General features: G+C 34.3%; 1 protein-coding gene across 1 annotated transcript in view; it reads left to right on the forward strand.

The window, feature by feature from the left end:
- Positions 1-1,369: 1,369 nt before the first annotated feature.
- BMP5 (bone morphogenetic protein 5) overlaps positions 1,370-18,114 on the forward strand; it is a 122,986-nt gene continuing 106,241 nt past the window's right edge. The window contains exon 1 of the mRNA XM_001109809.4: positions 1,370-2,608. Coding sequence (XP_001109809.1) covers positions 2,119-2,608 — 490 coding nt within the window. The 5' untranslated portion in view covers positions 1,370-2,118. The remainder of the gene's footprint in view (positions 2,609-18,114) is intronic.

The following is an 18,114-nucleotide window of genomic DNA, read 5'->3' on the forward strand; positions in this document are numbered from 1 at the left end:
TGAAGTGGTGTTTCTTAACTTACTTTCAACCTGCTCTATTGCTATTCTTTGTGATACCTATTTTACAAGGGTGTTCCATGTATGTCAGCATTTGGGTCTGCTACTCTGGCATCCTACATGACTAGTCATAATTAAATTTCAGTAAAGCAAATATTAAATAGCAACATCAAGTTTTCGTGCAACAACTTTGTATAAAAAAATGACGCATACAATAAGATTCTGCAAGCCCTTTCAGTATTCTGCATTCACCAATAACTGAAGACTTCTGAGAAATATGACTTTTCTTTATACACTCAGAGGAAATATTTAAAAAGAAATTAAACAAGAAACCAGGCGCCTGTAGGTAGAGTAAAGGAAAAACATTAAAATTTCATAACAGCTCTAGAATTTGCTCGATAAATTTACGTTGGTATCAGAATACTATCCCAGACAATGAAAGTACTGTGAGCCCTAAGGTTAAGTGAGAGCCTGTAAGGAAAATTAGAGCTGCACAAAAACATTGTAGACTTCCAAATTTTAAAGGCATTAAACATTAAGGATAAACACATACTTTGCTCATTTCCTTGGATTAAGTATGGTATTTTAGAAAGGTGTGCACTTTCCCCATTTTACCCATCAAATTTTAAAAACTCAAATTTCAATCTGCATGTAGTCATGAAGATTTGATTTGTGTTTATTTGCATGGGTTAAAACAAATCAAAGTATTGGGTACAATTTATGGGAAATATCTAATTTGTAGGTCTGTGTATATTTCAACTGAAATAACTTAAAAGTTATGAATCATGACACTACATCTTAGGATATTTGTATTTCAACTTTCTGCTTAAAATTTTAATATTTAAAGACACTTAAAGCTAGGTTATCTAATCATTGTTATTGAATTATTACAACAACCATTTTGGCAGCTAGAATATATTTATTAGTTATTAATTCTCTGCTGTATTTTATTTTAAAAGGATTTTCTGTCATTAAGAAACAGTGAATTAACCTCAATTTACAACTCATCCTTTTATTTTTTAAGAAGTGCATTTTAATGACATACAAAAGCTAGAAATAATCTCAAATATAGAACTGAGATTCATCAAGCTAACTTAGGCACAACCTGAGACTTAATACAGAAGTGTATTAAGTACATGTCATTGAAAAAAAAGATCTAAAGAAGTACTACGTAAAATGGATGGCAAAATTTTCAGTGTACTACTTGAAAACTGCCTTTTATTTCCCCTAGAATTTGTATGCCCCATGCATCACCGTTCTATGTTAGATGCGTGGTTATAAAATTGTGAAAATGGAGACTTTTCTGGTAGCAAAAGGGTTAAGTTCTTTTTGCTTTACCAGTTTCAAATTACAATGAGAAGCCTCTTCTTTCCCAGCAGGGTTGTGCTTACATTACTCTTTAGATCTCTCTTGAAGAGGGCTGGTATATTTGTGCCTGCTGGAGGTGGAATTAACAGTAAGAAGGAGAAAGGGATTGAATGGACTTACAGGAAGGATTTCAAGTAAATTCAGGGAAACACATTTACTTGAATAGTACAACCTAGAGTATTATTTTACACTAAGACGACACAAAAGATGTTAAAGTTATCACCAAGCTGCCGGACAGATATATATTCCAACACCAAGGTGCAGATCAGCATAGATCTGTGATTGAGAAATCAGGATTTGTTTTGGAAAGAGCTCAAGGGTTGAGAAGAACTCAAGAGCAAGTGAAGATTACTTTGGGAACTACAGTTTATCAGAAGATCAACTTTTGTTAATTCAAATACCAAAGGCCTGATTATCATAAATTCATATAGGAATGCATAGGTCATCTGATCAAATAATATTAGTCGTCTTCTGCTACATCAATGCAGCAAAAACTCTTAACAACTGTGGATAATTGGAAATCTGAGTTTCAGCTTTCTTAGAAATAACTACTCTTGACACTTTCCAAAATATTTAAAATAGGAAAGGAAAATCAGTGAGGATGTTGTGCTCAGAAATGTCACTGTCATGAAAAATAGGTAAATTTGTTTTTTCAGCTACTGGGAAAGTGTACCTCCTAGAAACTTAGATTTTTTTTTTTTTTTTAAGAGGACAAGAAGGACTAAAAATATCAACTTTTGCTTTTGGACAAAAATGCATCTGACTGTATTTTTACTTAAGGGTATTGTGGGTTTCCTCTGGAGCTGCTGGGTTCTGGTGGGTTATGCAAAAGGAGGTTTGGGAGACAATCATGTTCACTCCAGTTTTATTTATAGAAGACTACGGAACCACGAAAGACGGGAAATACAAAGGGAAATTCTCTCTATCTTGGGTTTGCCTCACAGACCCAGACCATTTTCTCCTGGAAAGCAAGCATCCTCTGCACCTCTCTTTATGCTGGACCTCTACAATGCCATGACCAATGAAGAAAATCCTGAAGAGTCGGAGTACTCAGTAAGGGCATCCCTGGCAGAAGAGACCAGAGGGGCAAGAAAGGGATACCCAGCCTCTCCCAATGGGTATCCTCGTCGCATACAGTTATCTCGGACGACTCCTCTGACCACCCAGAGTCCTCCTCTAGCCAGCCTCCATGATACCAACTTTCTGAATGATGCTGACATGGTCATGAGCTTTGTCAACTTAGGTATGTTGTTCATTTGTTTGTTAATCTATGTTATTACAAAGTGGAAGTTTTTCCTAATAGTAAAGGAGCTGCTTGGTAGGTGGTCATGTTTATATAAAGTCATTTTCTCTAACTCTCCTCTTTAGCTTCTGTTTTGTTTCTTTCATTCATGCTATGTAAGATTTTGCCTTAGGCAAAAAGTCATATATATGTATATATATTTAATATGAATAGTTAAATTTAAACACTGATAGTGTGGGTCTTTTTAGATCTTGTTAAAATTTCAACCTCACTTAAATATATGAATGCAAAGGCAATAGTCTAAAAACAGGGACATTTATGAGGATAGCTATGCTATGGGTAAAAATAAAAAAAAGAAACGAGCACTTACAGATGGGAAAGTAAAAGTGACATTCTGAACCACTTTTTTTTTAAGTGATTTAAAGCACGTATAAGTATATATTCACATACTACTTAAAAATCTCTCATCTAGGGGAAGCAACTACTGTAAAAATATAGATGTAAAATTAACCAAGATCGAATAGCACCATAAAAGATTACTATCAAGGAATCAAGGAATGGATTCTGAAATTCTATAATAAATATTTCAGAAATAAAGTTTCAATCTAACAGTTCTTAACTGTAATGTGTAAAGTATGTTCTACCTACTTGATTTTTTTCACAGGCAAGAAAAATGTAAAACATGCTTTAGGGGTCTTTATCTATACAAAATTTTCCTTCTACATGAGATAAAATATTTAATTGTAATTTTCTGTAAACCACAACAATATCAGTGAGAACATTTTAAAATTATGTCTTAGTCATAGCTGGTATTTCATGATGGATTTTAAATACTGATAATGTCAAATGATAATTTAGTTCCCAGTATTCCCTCTCACAATAATATTATGGATTACCAATTTCAAATGATCTTATAAGGGCTGTTGTTTTCTTTAAATGTTTTAGTAAAAATCGAAGGTGAAATTTACTCTCTTCTGGCAGGCAAAGGAAAATAACATCGAATGTATTTTATTTTTGAAGATTAAAAATTCTATCAACAAATTTAATCCACTGGGAAGAATTGAGAACTTTATGATGTTATAGCTTTTAGAACTTTGTTTTACAAATGCAATCTGCTTTGACTTAAAATTAACATGTTTTATAAAACACTTAATTAAAAACTTCCTCATGTAACATCTCAAAGGAAATATTCTTTGAAAAGTCAGATTATCAACAAATCTTAATAACATATGAATGCTTTTATAATATATGTTGCTTAATATACTCTGCTCATTTGCTCTTAGCAATCCTAGCATGAAGGATAAGGTACTTAATAAATCATATGTTTTATGTTACTAGAGACAAAGCTCTCATTATTAAGTGAGTAAGTCATCATTTGTTGCAGTAATCAGGTGTCCTGGAGGCCTTTTCTTCTACATATAATTAACAGACTTCACATGGAACTTTTTAGCGTTTAAAATATAGCTTAATGTCAAGTTAATTTGATTGCTTTTACCTAGTATAAGGGACATGAAAACGTAGCTTGTGGTACGTTTTGCTTTGTAACATTTCTAAAGTATTATTCAAGAATTTAAAGTAGTGTAAATATTTTAGTAGAAAAATTTCAATCTAGCAAAATTTATATATTCATAAATCATTGAGAAAATCAGGTCATATCATCTAAAATCTGACAAAGAAGCATATATATGTTACATATTTTAATAAACAATAGCTCAGTCATGAATGTCATATTTTATTAGAATTGTTCTGATCCTTTACAAGATAAGTGTAAGCATGATTTTTTAATTCACGTGTTTATTTTTTATAAATCTACGTAGAGTAAGAAAGTCAAAACAAATAATAGTTTTATTCGTTGATTCCTAGAACTTTTTTATTATTGAGAAACACATTTAAAAATAAATGACATTTTAGTTACATTGTTCAGATTATAATAACATAGCAGTTTATTAGCTTATTGCCTATATGAAGAAATACAATTATTCATTAGACTCTAGAGAAACAATGTTAGTTATAAGCTTTAGAGAAATTGTGTATTTATTTTTATCATGCTTGAACTGCTGAGTAGTACTTTATACTCAATAACAAGCTATTGTTTCTTCTTTATTTAATAATTCCAAACTGTCTTACATGAAATTACTGACAAACTGATTCTGACACTAGGTGAGTTTTTCTTGGTAGACTTTAAGGAAAATTAAACAACAGTTTAATTATCCTTGGATCATGCCTTCTAATAAATCCAAAACTTATAGTCGATCACTACTTAGTAAAATGCTTTAACTTTTGCATTTCTTTTATAATCAAATAAATAAGCATACTCAGAAAAGGTGAAAGTGTAATAACATTATTAGCTGCAATAAGAGTGTCAGTGCATTTTAAATGTAATATCCATTAGCAAATATTACCTGTAGTTTATTTCATGTTCTTATAAAACTAAAAAGGATTAGATTTTATTTTTTCAGTATCTTAAAATATATGCATATAGCTGAGACTAAGTACAAATGAGTCACGTTAGTAATAGTCAAGGGATTTGTATTGAGGAAGTCACCTGGATATTTAAATATGTGAAAAGAATCTGTTGACATTTCCCATAATTAGAAGAATTATATGAAAAGGATCTAGTAGCATCCTTTTCAAAAATGCTTGTGTGTTGTCCTTCTCAAGTCAAATAACGGATTTTCTACAGTTACCTTTTCATTCAGAAATTCTTTTTTCAACATCGTTTTGGTCATGAAGAACAATTAAGCTTAACCCAAACTCAGAATCATGTTTAACAAAATACCCACTGTTTAAAATTCAGATGAGATTAGCTTTATGTTCATAAGTGAAAAATAGATTTGAATTTACTAAAAGAAAAATAAAATGTAAATAAATTGCCTGAGGCATGCAAACATCTGAATGTGAAACCAAAAACATCATTTTAACCTTTATTTTACTGACTTGTTTATTTTGAAGAAATGAATATAAAATATTAGTTGTGTGAAGAGAAATATTTTTTCTATCATATTCATTATTCTTAGGCCACTTTTATCAGTCTCATAGTATTAAACTTTACAGGTTGAATTATTTGCTTTTTCCCTAAAACTGTTGAATGTCGGTGGAATTTTTGCTTAGTCAATATAACATTATTTTGTTAATAATAATGTCTTTCTGTTTAGTTTTCTTTTTTAACCATCTTTTTGTCAAAAGTGATAAGTGTTAGTATATGTATTAAATACCAACACAAGTTAAAGGCATGATTAGATAACTTGCTTACAATATTTATCTCTTGTTTACACAAAGAAAACATGTAGTGTATTTCTAAGATCTTTTAGTTAGAAGCCAATTTTGATTACTTGATGACATTGTCCCCACAATGACATAACACTAGATGTTTTAGAGGAAGTAAAAAACAGTAAAAACAGGAAAATTACTTTTATATTATTCTTTGTATCTACATATTCCTCTGGAAAAAGTTGAACTTTGAGTTTATTAATGGTTTTTCTCTTAGATATATTTCAAGAAGATGTTTTAATTCCAAGCATAAAAGTATTTAAATGTGCTGTTAAATTTTTTAAATATGAGAACATACTTAGTATGTTATCATGAAAGAAAAAACGCTTTCAAAAACTTTAATCCTTTTTTGCCTACTTACCCTAATCATTAAGTTCTCTTGGTACTGGAAGGAAAAAATGCTTATGTTCTCAGTTGACAGATTTGAAAGGCATCATTGATAATTTATTGTTGTTTTTGGCTGAATCAAGTGCCCAGTGGAAAGGAATTTATATACAAATCTGCCTAAAGATGCCTATCGATGTAGTCTCTTCAACAGTTATTAACACTTGTGCAACATAAACACACCCATAAACACATGGAAGTTTTTTTTGAAGGGGGATGGGTTGGAAGGAAAGATAATCTAAAGCCATTATAGTACATATTCATAAATTATGCCTGGAGTAACTAATGCTAATAATGGGTAAAGCAACAATCATTCTGTAAAAGTTTTAACTTTTGAAGAGAAAAATATTGCTGAGTGTGGAGACCTTTTTCTCTCTTCTTCAACAACCCTTCACATTCATAATCGTGACCAACAGGATTCTTTTTCTCCTTTAAAGATGATTGATTATCAAGTGACTGGCATGACAGACACATGCAGGGTTGCCGGAGATAGTTATAATCATAGTTTAATTAAATGCTTTTTTTTTTTTTTTTTGCAAATTGTAATGGTTACTTACAAATATCAAATTTTAATGATTAATGAGACGTATTAGCTGGAACTAAGGAGGACTTGGGACTGCCTCAGCCGCCACCTCTGACTCCTTCCCTTTCATTCTTCCATTTTCTGTAATATCACCACTCTCCCTCCTCCCTTCTCATCCCAGCAATTTTTGGCCTTTCCTCCTTGTTCTGTGTCTCTGTAGCCCCAGGCACTCTTGGCACCCCTCTCCTTACCACTCCCACCCTTCCTGGGGTCTGCCTTTGGTCCTGGTTTGCTAGAGGCTTAAATTAGTTGAAAATCAATTAGTTACAGTTTGAGAATTGAGGTACACTCTCCTGTTTTCTCTCCAGTTGAGGAGGAAAAGGTTATGACGTGCCAATTGCAGCCTCCACCCACTGGGAGAAAAGCTCCCCAGGGCACCAGAGCTGCCCTGGCTCTTGCCATCCCCTGTAATTGTTTCTCCATCATCCCATTCTTCTTTGCCTCTTCATCTCTCCCTAAGGATCCCATTGACAGAATTTAATTGTGTTTTGCCTTTATTTTATAAAATAACATTTAAAAGGGAAAATTTCAAGAAAAGTAAAGAAAGAAAAAGAAATCAACATCGAACAAAAATAACACTCATCAAACATGCCAGTCCTATTTAGTTTATAAAAAACTTTTGCTTATATTATCCTTAATATTCTGTCACTTCCATGAAGAGATTAATTTTGTTTTGAGAAGAGATAATGAGAAAGAATAAAGAGACAAAGAGTAGGATTTAGAGGCATATAGGAATAAGGATGAGACAGAGAAAGAAATAAAATATTTTGGAAAAAGAGCCTGAAAGAAAGAAAAGGAATGAAATGAGTCATTAAAGGCTGGTTTTTGAGTTGTACAGGTGGAGGAGGTGCTGGGAAATCCTCAGTCTACCTCATACTGAACAGCAGCTAATTCAACATCCCCAACCACATCAGCTCGAGGGGAAAACCCTTTCATCCTTACACACTAAAATACCGAAGTGGGGAAGGAGGGGGGTTGTCTCAGTATGTGTGTACAAGGAGCATACAGACAGGCTACTCACATTTACAGTCATAAATAATGTAGTAGCTCAGCTTTAAAAAACCACAGGTTAAAGGAAGAGGCTTCCCTGACGCACAGGAGAGGGGCTGAGATCAGAGGAACCACTGAAAGGGTTGGAGAGAAACAATGAATCCCTTGTTCTAAGTAATATTTATGAGTGCTTCTTTGCACCTTAAGTTCATATTTTATTGGCTGGACTGTGGGGTTTCCCATTTGCTCATCTCTTAAAATAATACCCTTGGCTAAGATATCCTTTAAAACACACTAGTCAGCCCTGACAAACAGCTCATTTATTTAGGGGGAAAAGGGATCTGTTTTGATTTTGATGTCAGATTGGGATGTTTAAGATTCAGCTCACAGTCTGAGAGTAAGATAAAAATAATGGTGGAGTATTCACCTGACTTTTTCAGAGATGTTTAAAACAATCTGCACAACCAAGTAGTAGTAACCTCTAGTTTGTATGAGTCTTGCCCAAGAAGTTGTGAATAAATGAGAATTTTAAAAGGCAGAAACAAAATCTATTAAAATATACAGTGTTTAAAAAGAGAAAAAAAAAGACTATTTGTAGATTAGTAAGAAAGGTCTTTAGTGGTTTGGGGAGTAAAATAACAACAATAACAAAACAAAAACCCATAAATCAAAAAGAATGCATTAACCTCAACTTGGAAGGCAGTGAATTAAATACATATTACATAACTCTTAGAAACCAAAACCTTGTATAATTCTGAATATTTGGATGTTGAAATTAAACTGGAGATTGTGCTGTTTTATGACTTCTAAGACAATGAAGATCCTTGTCTTCGATATTGTGTTTGTTCAATTTCTTTCTAGAAAATAATTTTAGCAACTTTTATTGTTCTTGTTAAACAGGTTTCCTGGAGTTGTTAGGAATAAAGAAAATAGTTTTAAAAAGTCAGGATCAACAGATGTAAATCCTGCTTAGATTTTATGCAGGACTATAAGACATGTCTAAACCAAGAAAAGATTTATTAACACGTACACAATCCTTCAGCTATTTTAATGCTCTAATGAGATGAGAAGTTCCGTGTTATTTGTTGGGCAGATTTTCTGTCTCTGTTCTGACTCTGTGATTACCCTTTCTATATAGGAGACACAGCCATCTCCAGAATCTTAAGTTCATGGCATATTACTGCTCACATGACTTTAAAGTTTAATTATAAATTAAATTTAATTGCTTTCTTTTCTGTGATTCCATCGCAGAAGTAGAGTAGTATACAGGAAGCCAGAATGCTTGGATTGGAATCCCATATTACATGCTTACTAGCAGCATGAACTTGAGCAAATTATTTAAATTATTTGTGCCTCTGGTTCCTTATCTAAAGATGAAGTGTAGATAATAAGATAATAAGTGCAAATCTCAACTCCATGAATGTTGAGAGAATTTGCAGGAGCAGCTGCATAATCTGTGGACCCTGATGAAAATGAAAATGCAAGCCCCTTGTTCAAAAATTATTAAGAATTTCAAGATGGTGGCAGCAGAGCATTATACCAAGAGCAGGGACCTTCTAAGCCCAGGGCCCTGTGCACCGGTCACTTGCCCGTGAGGCTAGTCCTACATGTTTGATTACATGTTGTGGCAACAGAAACCATGTCCCATTCATCACTCCCTGCCTGCCCCACCCACTGAGATGTATCAGCGTTCCCAAAAGAAAAGAGACAGAATGTGCAAACTGAATCATTTAGGAGAGTTTAAGTAATGTTATAATGTTTATAGTGTTGTGGGCAGAGGTTTTGTTTTGTTTTGTTGCGGCAAAACAAGGGATCATATAGTATCTTGGGATGGCAGGGTAGCCTTCACTACTCCTGGGTAGGGGGCATAGTTACCAGAAAGCTCAGAGGAGAGATATGTGGGGAAGGTGCCCTGATAGAAACTGTGGCATTAGGAGAAAGATGCCATGCATCTAATCCCTACATACTCAGCAGGGAGGGGTACAGATACCAGGGGATAAACACCCAGACTATATGTTTTGGTCTTCCCTTGGTTCACCCTCACTGAAAGCCAGAGAGCCACAGAACCCATTGGTGAGGTTCCTAAAAGTTAGTCTCTTGGTGAGAATAGCAGAATAGGGAAATGTGAAGAGTGGATCTTGAGGTACAAATGGAAGATATTCAGCACAAGTAGATAAACATTGGTTGTTTAGTCAGCAAGGGTTCTAGAATTACTTCAATTTCAGTGCAAGTTACTGATATATATGTTAATCTTTGTCTTAGTTAATTTATAATAAAATTCAAGAGAATAATAATTTAGTGTGAGAGAGAACTACTTCAGGAGTTGGTGAAATAAAGTGGTAAATATAAGCATGGCATGCTGAAAAAAATCCTTCAATTGTGTTTGGGTCAATAATTTCAGCTGATATATTAAAACCATTTTAGAGAAAATTGAAATTAAAAAACAAAAATTACCCAGAAAACAAAACCCCCTAAAACAAGGAAAAGTAGCGCTTTCAGATCACAATATGAACTGTGGACTGCAATTGCCAATGAAAAAATTCAGTAGGGGAATGAGCAGAATATATGCAGATATGTAGAGCAAAATGAAGAGCAATATATTTTTCAAATCCCTGTTTATTCTCAATTGTATGTTATACCTCCTGAAATGATCCATGACTGTGTGTTAGAGCTTTATTGAATTCTGAGTGGAATCATATGATATTCTCACATGCAGTGTTCGCATTCCATAGTTAATGTTGCAGGCAAAAATAATGTTAGAATGAGGTAGATAGGGATTATTGTCTTTCTTCTTTGCTACCTTTATTCTCCTCTGGCAGAGCTCCTGTGACTCAGAGGCAGAATTTAGTAGTGGAGCAGGTATGTCAGCTATTTAGTTCTCATAAATAATCAAGCACTAAACCTTGAGGCCAGAGCCACTCCCTGCCCTTCAATCACAGAGAAATACTGAATAGAACAACTCCTTTCCAGTACCAGTTTGTGTTTTCCATCAAAGTTGCTACAGTTGGCAATTTCACTTATGTAATTATTAAAAGAGGAAGAGAGGGTGCAACTCAGAAATTGTGTAGCCTCTTCTGCAAATAACCTTGATGCAGACACAAAATACTTATCTAGTGGGGAAGAAATGAAGGTTATTAATTAAATATGCTTTATATCAAAATTTGTGTAGATGTATTCTTCGCTCTGGGTGAAGGAGGGTCACTTGGTTCTCCCTTAACTGTTTTAGTAGGGTTTCAGTGTTAGGGCTTTGGAGCCAGACTGGTTTGAATTCCAGCTGTGTATCCTTGAGCAAACCATTTCATTTTGTTGAAACTATTTCCGCATCTAAGTGGAGCTCATAATAGAGAATTGGAGTTAAGATTGTGTAAGGTGAGGTCCTAGACCTTTGAGTCTACATGAGACAAATAATTAATGGTGTCACCTGCTATTACAACTATTTCTACTAGAATATACTATGGAGATCTAATGTTAGAGGAAATCTACGTTCAGCCTACCAGACTTCGTCAAATAAATGCCTTGCTGAAATTCTGAAACATTATGCACATAATTTTTCCTCTGTCTGAAAGAAAAACTTTGAATTTCATTGACTCTTTCTTCAAGTTGGACAGCTGATGTACTCTGTTCCCCCACCAGGGTGCTTTGGAAAAGGTCAGTCTGTGGCAGAGCCTTCATGAGACGGATTGTGGTGCTTTCCTCTGAGGACCCAAAAGCAACATTTTCTGTGATTAGCTGCTGAAAGGTGCTTTTCATATTACCTTTGGTCAGAGTCCTAGAACTACTCCATGGTTTTACTTTAATTTTAGATATTACCTGTTCCATTTCCTTGCTTGTTAAGGAGAAGGGGAAACTGATTAGAAGCCAAGGCAGTAATATACAATTAGAAGATATTTGGTTGTAAAGACATGGACACTCTATAAAGAACCCTTTGAAAGAATGTTAAAAAAAAGTTTTTAATGCTTATTTTCATAAGTCAACTCATTTTGAGGGTTTTAATTTTTAAGAAGTTGATTCATGATGAAAATTTAGGTGTATAAACTTTTAAACTCTAAGCAGGAAGGTCACTCTGTTCAAATAATCTTTCAATCTTGGAGCTTTTAGTATCGTCTGTAACCCAAATCATGTCTGAATTTATGATTTATAACTTGCAGCTATTCTCATTACTATTTAAATCATTATTATAATTTTGTTTCTACATAATACCATTCAGCCTTAAGTATTGTGACTTTCCTCGACTATTTGGGGTTTTTTTTTTTTTTCCAGATGAGGCTGTTAAATATTTTTGTTAATTTTCTTGAGTTGTTATAATATAATAACTTATAATGTTTTAAACGTGATGAAAATGTATTTGTTTGGTCTCCAAAGTCACACAAAAGGCCATACATAAACTGTGGACATCTTCTATTACAGGATGCACATTGTAAAAATCATCACATTGATTTTTGATATTTCATAATATATTGAGTGGGAAAGCATAGATTTACTGTTTTCTCATTATTTAATAAAATGCTGAAAGATAAGCCATTAATATGATGTCTCAGTCTGTTTGTGTTGATGTAACACAATACCTGCTACTGAATAATTTATAAGGACAAGTTTGTTTGGCTTATGATTCAGGAGGCTGAGGAATCTAAGATCAGGCAGCCCATCCAATGAGGGTCTCGTGCTGCTTCAACTCTTGGTGGAAAGTGGAAGGGAATGTGAGTCTGTGCAGAGATATGCAGGAGAGACTGGGCTTATAACAACCTGCTCTCAAGGGAACTAATCCATTCCCAGATGAGCAAAAACTCACTCCCTCCCACAAGATGACATTTATCTATTCATAATGGCAGTGCCTTCATAATCCAAGCACCTTTCATGAGGTTCCAGTTCCCAACACTGCCGTATTGGGAATCAGCTTTCAACATGAGCTTAGGAGAGGACATACTCAAATTGTACTGATAATCACTGCTAGATTTTTAATTGTGATGGGTAAAGTTATTAAAATAAGTATACACATTCCAACTACATATTTATTGATATATTCAAATCACCATTTAAGGTTTTTCTCTTTACACTTTACATTAAAAGTTATCATTCTTCCATAATTTACATTGAGGAATAATTTTATTTATCATAATTAAGAGAGCCATTTTTTTTGTATGTGTGATACATTTGCAGTTATGCATCATTTAAAAATGGGGATGTACATTCTGAGAAATGTTTCTTTAGATGATTTCATCACTGTACCAATATCACAGAGTGTACTTACACAGACCTAGATGGCATAGCCTACTACACACCCCAGCTAGATGGTAAAGCCTATTGCTCCTAGGCTACACACTTCTGTAGAATGTTACTGCACGGGATACTGTAGGATGTCATAACACCATGGTAAGCATTTATGGAAACATATCTGAAAATACGTAATTGGTTGTGCTACATTATGATGGCTATGATGTCACTAGATGATAGGAATTTTTCAGCTCCATTATAATCTTATGAGACCAGTGTTGTATATACGATCTGTGTTGATCTAAACATTGTCATTATGTGGCTCCTTATAGTATATAAAATTTCATAGTATAATTGTAGCAGTGATAATTAAAGGAACAATAACAACAATAAATGTAGTTCCCGTGACAGAGACTGGACTCTGATTTTTATGCATTATTTCAGTGTATCCACATTTAATTCCATGGGTAAATATTTTTCTGTCAATGTATTGATGTAAAAATTGAGGGTGTTCAGAGGGTAAATAACTTACAAAAGTCACCCAGCTAGTAAATGGCGGAATCATTACCGGAGCCATGCTCTGGTGACAGATTTTATATTCTTTGCCATTATTCTTTGCTTTATTAACCAACTTTTAGAGAAATTAAAAAGTATACAATTTTTAACAACAATAGTAATAATGGCTTACATTTTTTAAAAGCGCCTTTATGTACATTAGGTGGTTTGATCTAAATTACTGCAGTATATAGCACTCAAGGAAGTAGATATGATCCCACAACACACATCTATGGAAACTGGAGTTCTGAAAGGTCATTCATTCAGTCATTTAACAAATAAAAGCTGACTACCTACTATTGGGCCAGACACTGTGCAAAAGACTGTGCCTGTTTTACTGCCAAGATCACAGGGCAAAGGAGCCAGGTCCAGGCCCAAAATCCTTCATTCTTGTGCCAGGATTTTTTTTTCTTTGCTCAATGTCACATACTTTAAATAAATCACACCAAAAATCTAGCACCAAGTAAAATTAAAAACACTAACAAAAAATCCCTTTAAAGAATTTTTTTTTAAAGCCTGTTACCAGCTGACAGAACCTATGGAAGCCATTTAGTCTAAAAAGACTTGAGCAAAGGTAAAACCAAATTGCAGCAAAACTTGAAGAGTCTGTTAGAAGCCTGTTCGTATAGCTCTGGGAAATTATTAGTATGGAGGCTGCAGTGACTTTTAAGGAAATATCCGAAAAGAAGGTTTTATGTTTTACACTGGATGCTAATTGTACATTCCAAAATATAAGTGTGGCTCAAACATTCATTATTTGTGTTGTATTCAGGAAATAAGGATACAAGAGCATACAATTTTTCAAAATTAGGTTGTCGGAGCTGTCTAAATCTTGACCCCTAGCCGTATCTTACTTCTTCAATTGTGATGGATAAAGATTTTCCTCCAGGTTTTACTGCTAACAAGAGTGTATAAAGTGTTTACTTTGTTACTTTATACATTGAACATAATATAGTTTCAGGATATAATGAGAGTCAATGGAGATACAATTATACATTGAAATAAAAGGGGATTCTGAGAATTAGTATAAGGACCACTTTCATACATTTCCTTGAATCTACTTACAGTATTGGGGATTGGGCAATGATTACTTCAAGTTGATTGTCGAGAAAAATTGATCAATATTCTATGACTTCCTTACTCTTTCCTGACAGTTTACTGTGATTGTGAAGTAAAAATTACATCAAAATACGGATATAAGTGTACTGGTACACCATCACAGTTGTTAGTGTTCATCTATCAATTCACATCAACAAAGCATTCTATCATAAAAGTGAAATAATAGAAGTGGAAGAAGTTAAGACTGTAATGATTTCTTCTCTAGTGGATATTCTGTTTGCTGCAGCTAGCATAGTGCTTATGATGTGCAAGAGAGCATGCAAATAGCATTTCAAGTGCTAACATTTTACATTTTCATAAAGTCACTCAATTTTATAGATGAGGAAATAGAGACCCTGAAGTCCTTTGTCCAAAGTCCTACTTCCTGTAAGAGGAGGAACTGGATTCAGAGCTCAAGCTCTTCACTGATATGCTATGCTGCCTTTGTCAGTGCTATTGAGAAGACTGCTGTTGTGGGGATATTGCTTGAATTCTTTTTAAAGTTCTATATATTTTCCACCATGTTATATATTGAATTTGCACTGTTTTCACTTCATCAGTAATGGACATAAAATGTCACAAAATGAAATAATAATATTTTAGAAGAAAGTCTCTAATAATGAGTTTACCAAGAGTCTTCTCCCTGGAGTTCAACTGTTACGGGTTTTTGATAGATGAGTTGTGTTGCTGGCCTTCCACAGGAGGCAAATACTCATGAAACAGGAAAAGAAGCACTTTGCAGACACCAAGGATACTGACCTTTGTGACATGCAATCTAACTGGTCAGTACTAAGGAGTGGAAAGGTTGATCTGTGTTATTGATTTCCACTTTTAAAAGACAGATTTGGCATAAACAAGATTAACATTTGGCCAAATAGAAAAGAGGTAAAATATCAAAGTTGCAAACAGTAATAGGCCTTAAAAGAAGTGGTTGGAGATTGGAATAAAGTAATAGTGAGTTTATTTGGATGCTGGATGATTTCCAACCTGCTGGCCAGTCTAGAAGGCCATATAAGCAGGGCTGCCATGCCTCTAAGTATGCCTTGCCATGACCCAATTGGGATTGACCAGCGAATTAGTAGAAACTTACTAAAGTGGAAATTTGGGCTTCAGGAACATCTACAGCTTACAAGTTAGGAATCTCCTACTGCTTGCTGCAGCTAGAAACTGACAGATAACTTCTGCTTCATCCTGCTAGTCATGACTGAAACTCCTCTGTGTTATAGATAATATTTAATAACATCCCGTATTTAATACGCATCCTTTGATTTGTAGCAGTTACAGCCCTAATCTCTTGCATGTGTAAAGTGAGTTTTTTTCCATAGCTCACTCATTGCCCCTGTATCACACAAAAGCTAAATATATTTTTTCTGCTCCTTTTGTATCTTATGAATTAAAGGGTAAGGACTTGGGATTTTTTTTTTTCCAAAAGAAAATATTTCTGGAGCTACAAAATTTCTCAAAGCAAAATGCGAAGTACATGAGGACATTTCAGACCTGGCTATCTTCAGCTCTCAATACCAAACAGAGGGAACCACACAACGAATTATAAAAAGCAGGTACAGTTGTTAACATACTGACTTTTAGTTATAACACTGAAAACTAATCTCTGCTTTGAAAAGCAAGACAAGAGGTAGCTAAGAGTAAAAATGAGCATTTAGTACATCACCTGCTGCTTCTTAAAAATTCTATTTTATCTCTCTCTCTCTCTCTTTACCTTTAGCTACTCGTACCCAATCTACCAATGGCCCTATTGTAATGCTAGAAGTGTGAAGGATCTTAATATCTGATTTCTAATTATTCAGTCTGAGACATACTTAGGAAGTCAGATGAACTTATGAATAGGTCAAACATTTTATTTAATTTATATTAGACTAACTTCATTGACATATGATAAAGCAGGTGCTTAACTATAATTATATTCCAATCTCTTGTCCACTTTCAATCATTTACTCTTTTTAATCAGAGTTCTTTGTCAGGGTTTCCTAAAATGAATTTCATTGAAAACATTACTTAAAATTTTTTTTTTTTTGAGATAGGATCTTCCTCTGTTACCCAGACTGGAGTTCAGTGGTGTGATCTTGGCTCACTGCAGCCTCCACCTCCTGGCCTCAAGCAATCCTCCCACCTCATTCTCCCAAGCACCTGGTACTACAGGTCCATGCCACCATGCCTGGCTAATTTTTAAAATATTTTTTAGAGATGAAGTCTCCCTATATTGCCCAGATTGGTCTCAAATCCTGTGCTTATGCGATTTGCCTAACTCAGCTGCCCAAAGTGCTGGGATTATAGGCATGAGCCACCAAAACATTTCTCTGTCCTTTTAAGAGGGGTTGTCTGAAATTATGTGGCCAAATAAATTTGAACTATGCAAAGAAACTAATTCAATCGGTTTTTATGTTTCCAGGACAGGATTCCTCAGTGTGTTCATTATGCTAATGAGTATTATGAATCTCTGCAAGGAGGATATAGGTTATAGGGTTTCACATGATTGATCATTGGTATTTGGGAGAAACATTCCTTTATGGAGAAACACTGTTTATAAAAGCCATTCTGGCAATACAGCAAACAGAAAGTTATTATACTTTAATTCATTGACATTGTAGTCACTTTTATGTCAAATTAAAAAGGAGCAGGAAAAAGTTGCAGTTCCAATATCTAGGGCCAATTATTGTTGATGTTTTTGTACATTTCCTTTTATACTTTATACCTTTTTGTAGAGTTGACCTGTTTATGTAAGGTTGTACCCTTACTTAATTCTTGATTTTTATGCTTTTGGGTTTTCTCATTTGTTCATTTTCTCCTTATGAATATATTTTTGATGACTGAATAATATCAGCCAGACAATTCATTGTCATTTGCATAAACAGTATTTTATTATTGGGCATGCAATCTTTTTAGCTTTTACTATTGTTTGCTGTGTTGCAATAGATATCTTTACTCATGTGTTTATAAACATTCCTGACCAGTTTTTTAGAGTCTGTTCTTAGAAAACAAATTATTAGAGCAAAAGGTGTGATTGTTTTGATGCAATTACACAGAATTACATTGAGGAGTTCCTGAGGAAAATGAACCCAGAAACACTGATTATTGAAACTAACCAGTGTTTCAGTATCACTGCTAAATCACTTGCCATCCTATACTTTTAAAATATTTTTTTTAAAATTTTACTTTAAGTTGTGGGGTACATGTGCATAACGTGCTGGTTTGTTACATAGATATACATGTGCCATGGTGGTTTGCTGCACCTATCAACTCATCATCTAGGTTTTAAGCCCCACATGCATTAGGCATTTGTCCTAATGCTCTCCCTCCCTTTGTCCCCCACCCCCTGACAGGCCCCAGTGTGTGATGTGCCCCTCCCTGTGTCTATGTGTTCTGACTGTTCAGTTCCCACTTCTGAGTGAGAACATGC

Source organism: Macaca mulatta, chromosome 4 (assembly GCF_049350105.2).
Source record: "Macaca mulatta isolate MMU2019108-1 chromosome 4, T2T-MMU8v2.0, whole genome shotgun sequence".
NCBI classification, from domain to species: Eukaryota; Metazoa; Chordata; class Mammalia; order Primates; family Cercopithecidae; genus Macaca; species Macaca mulatta.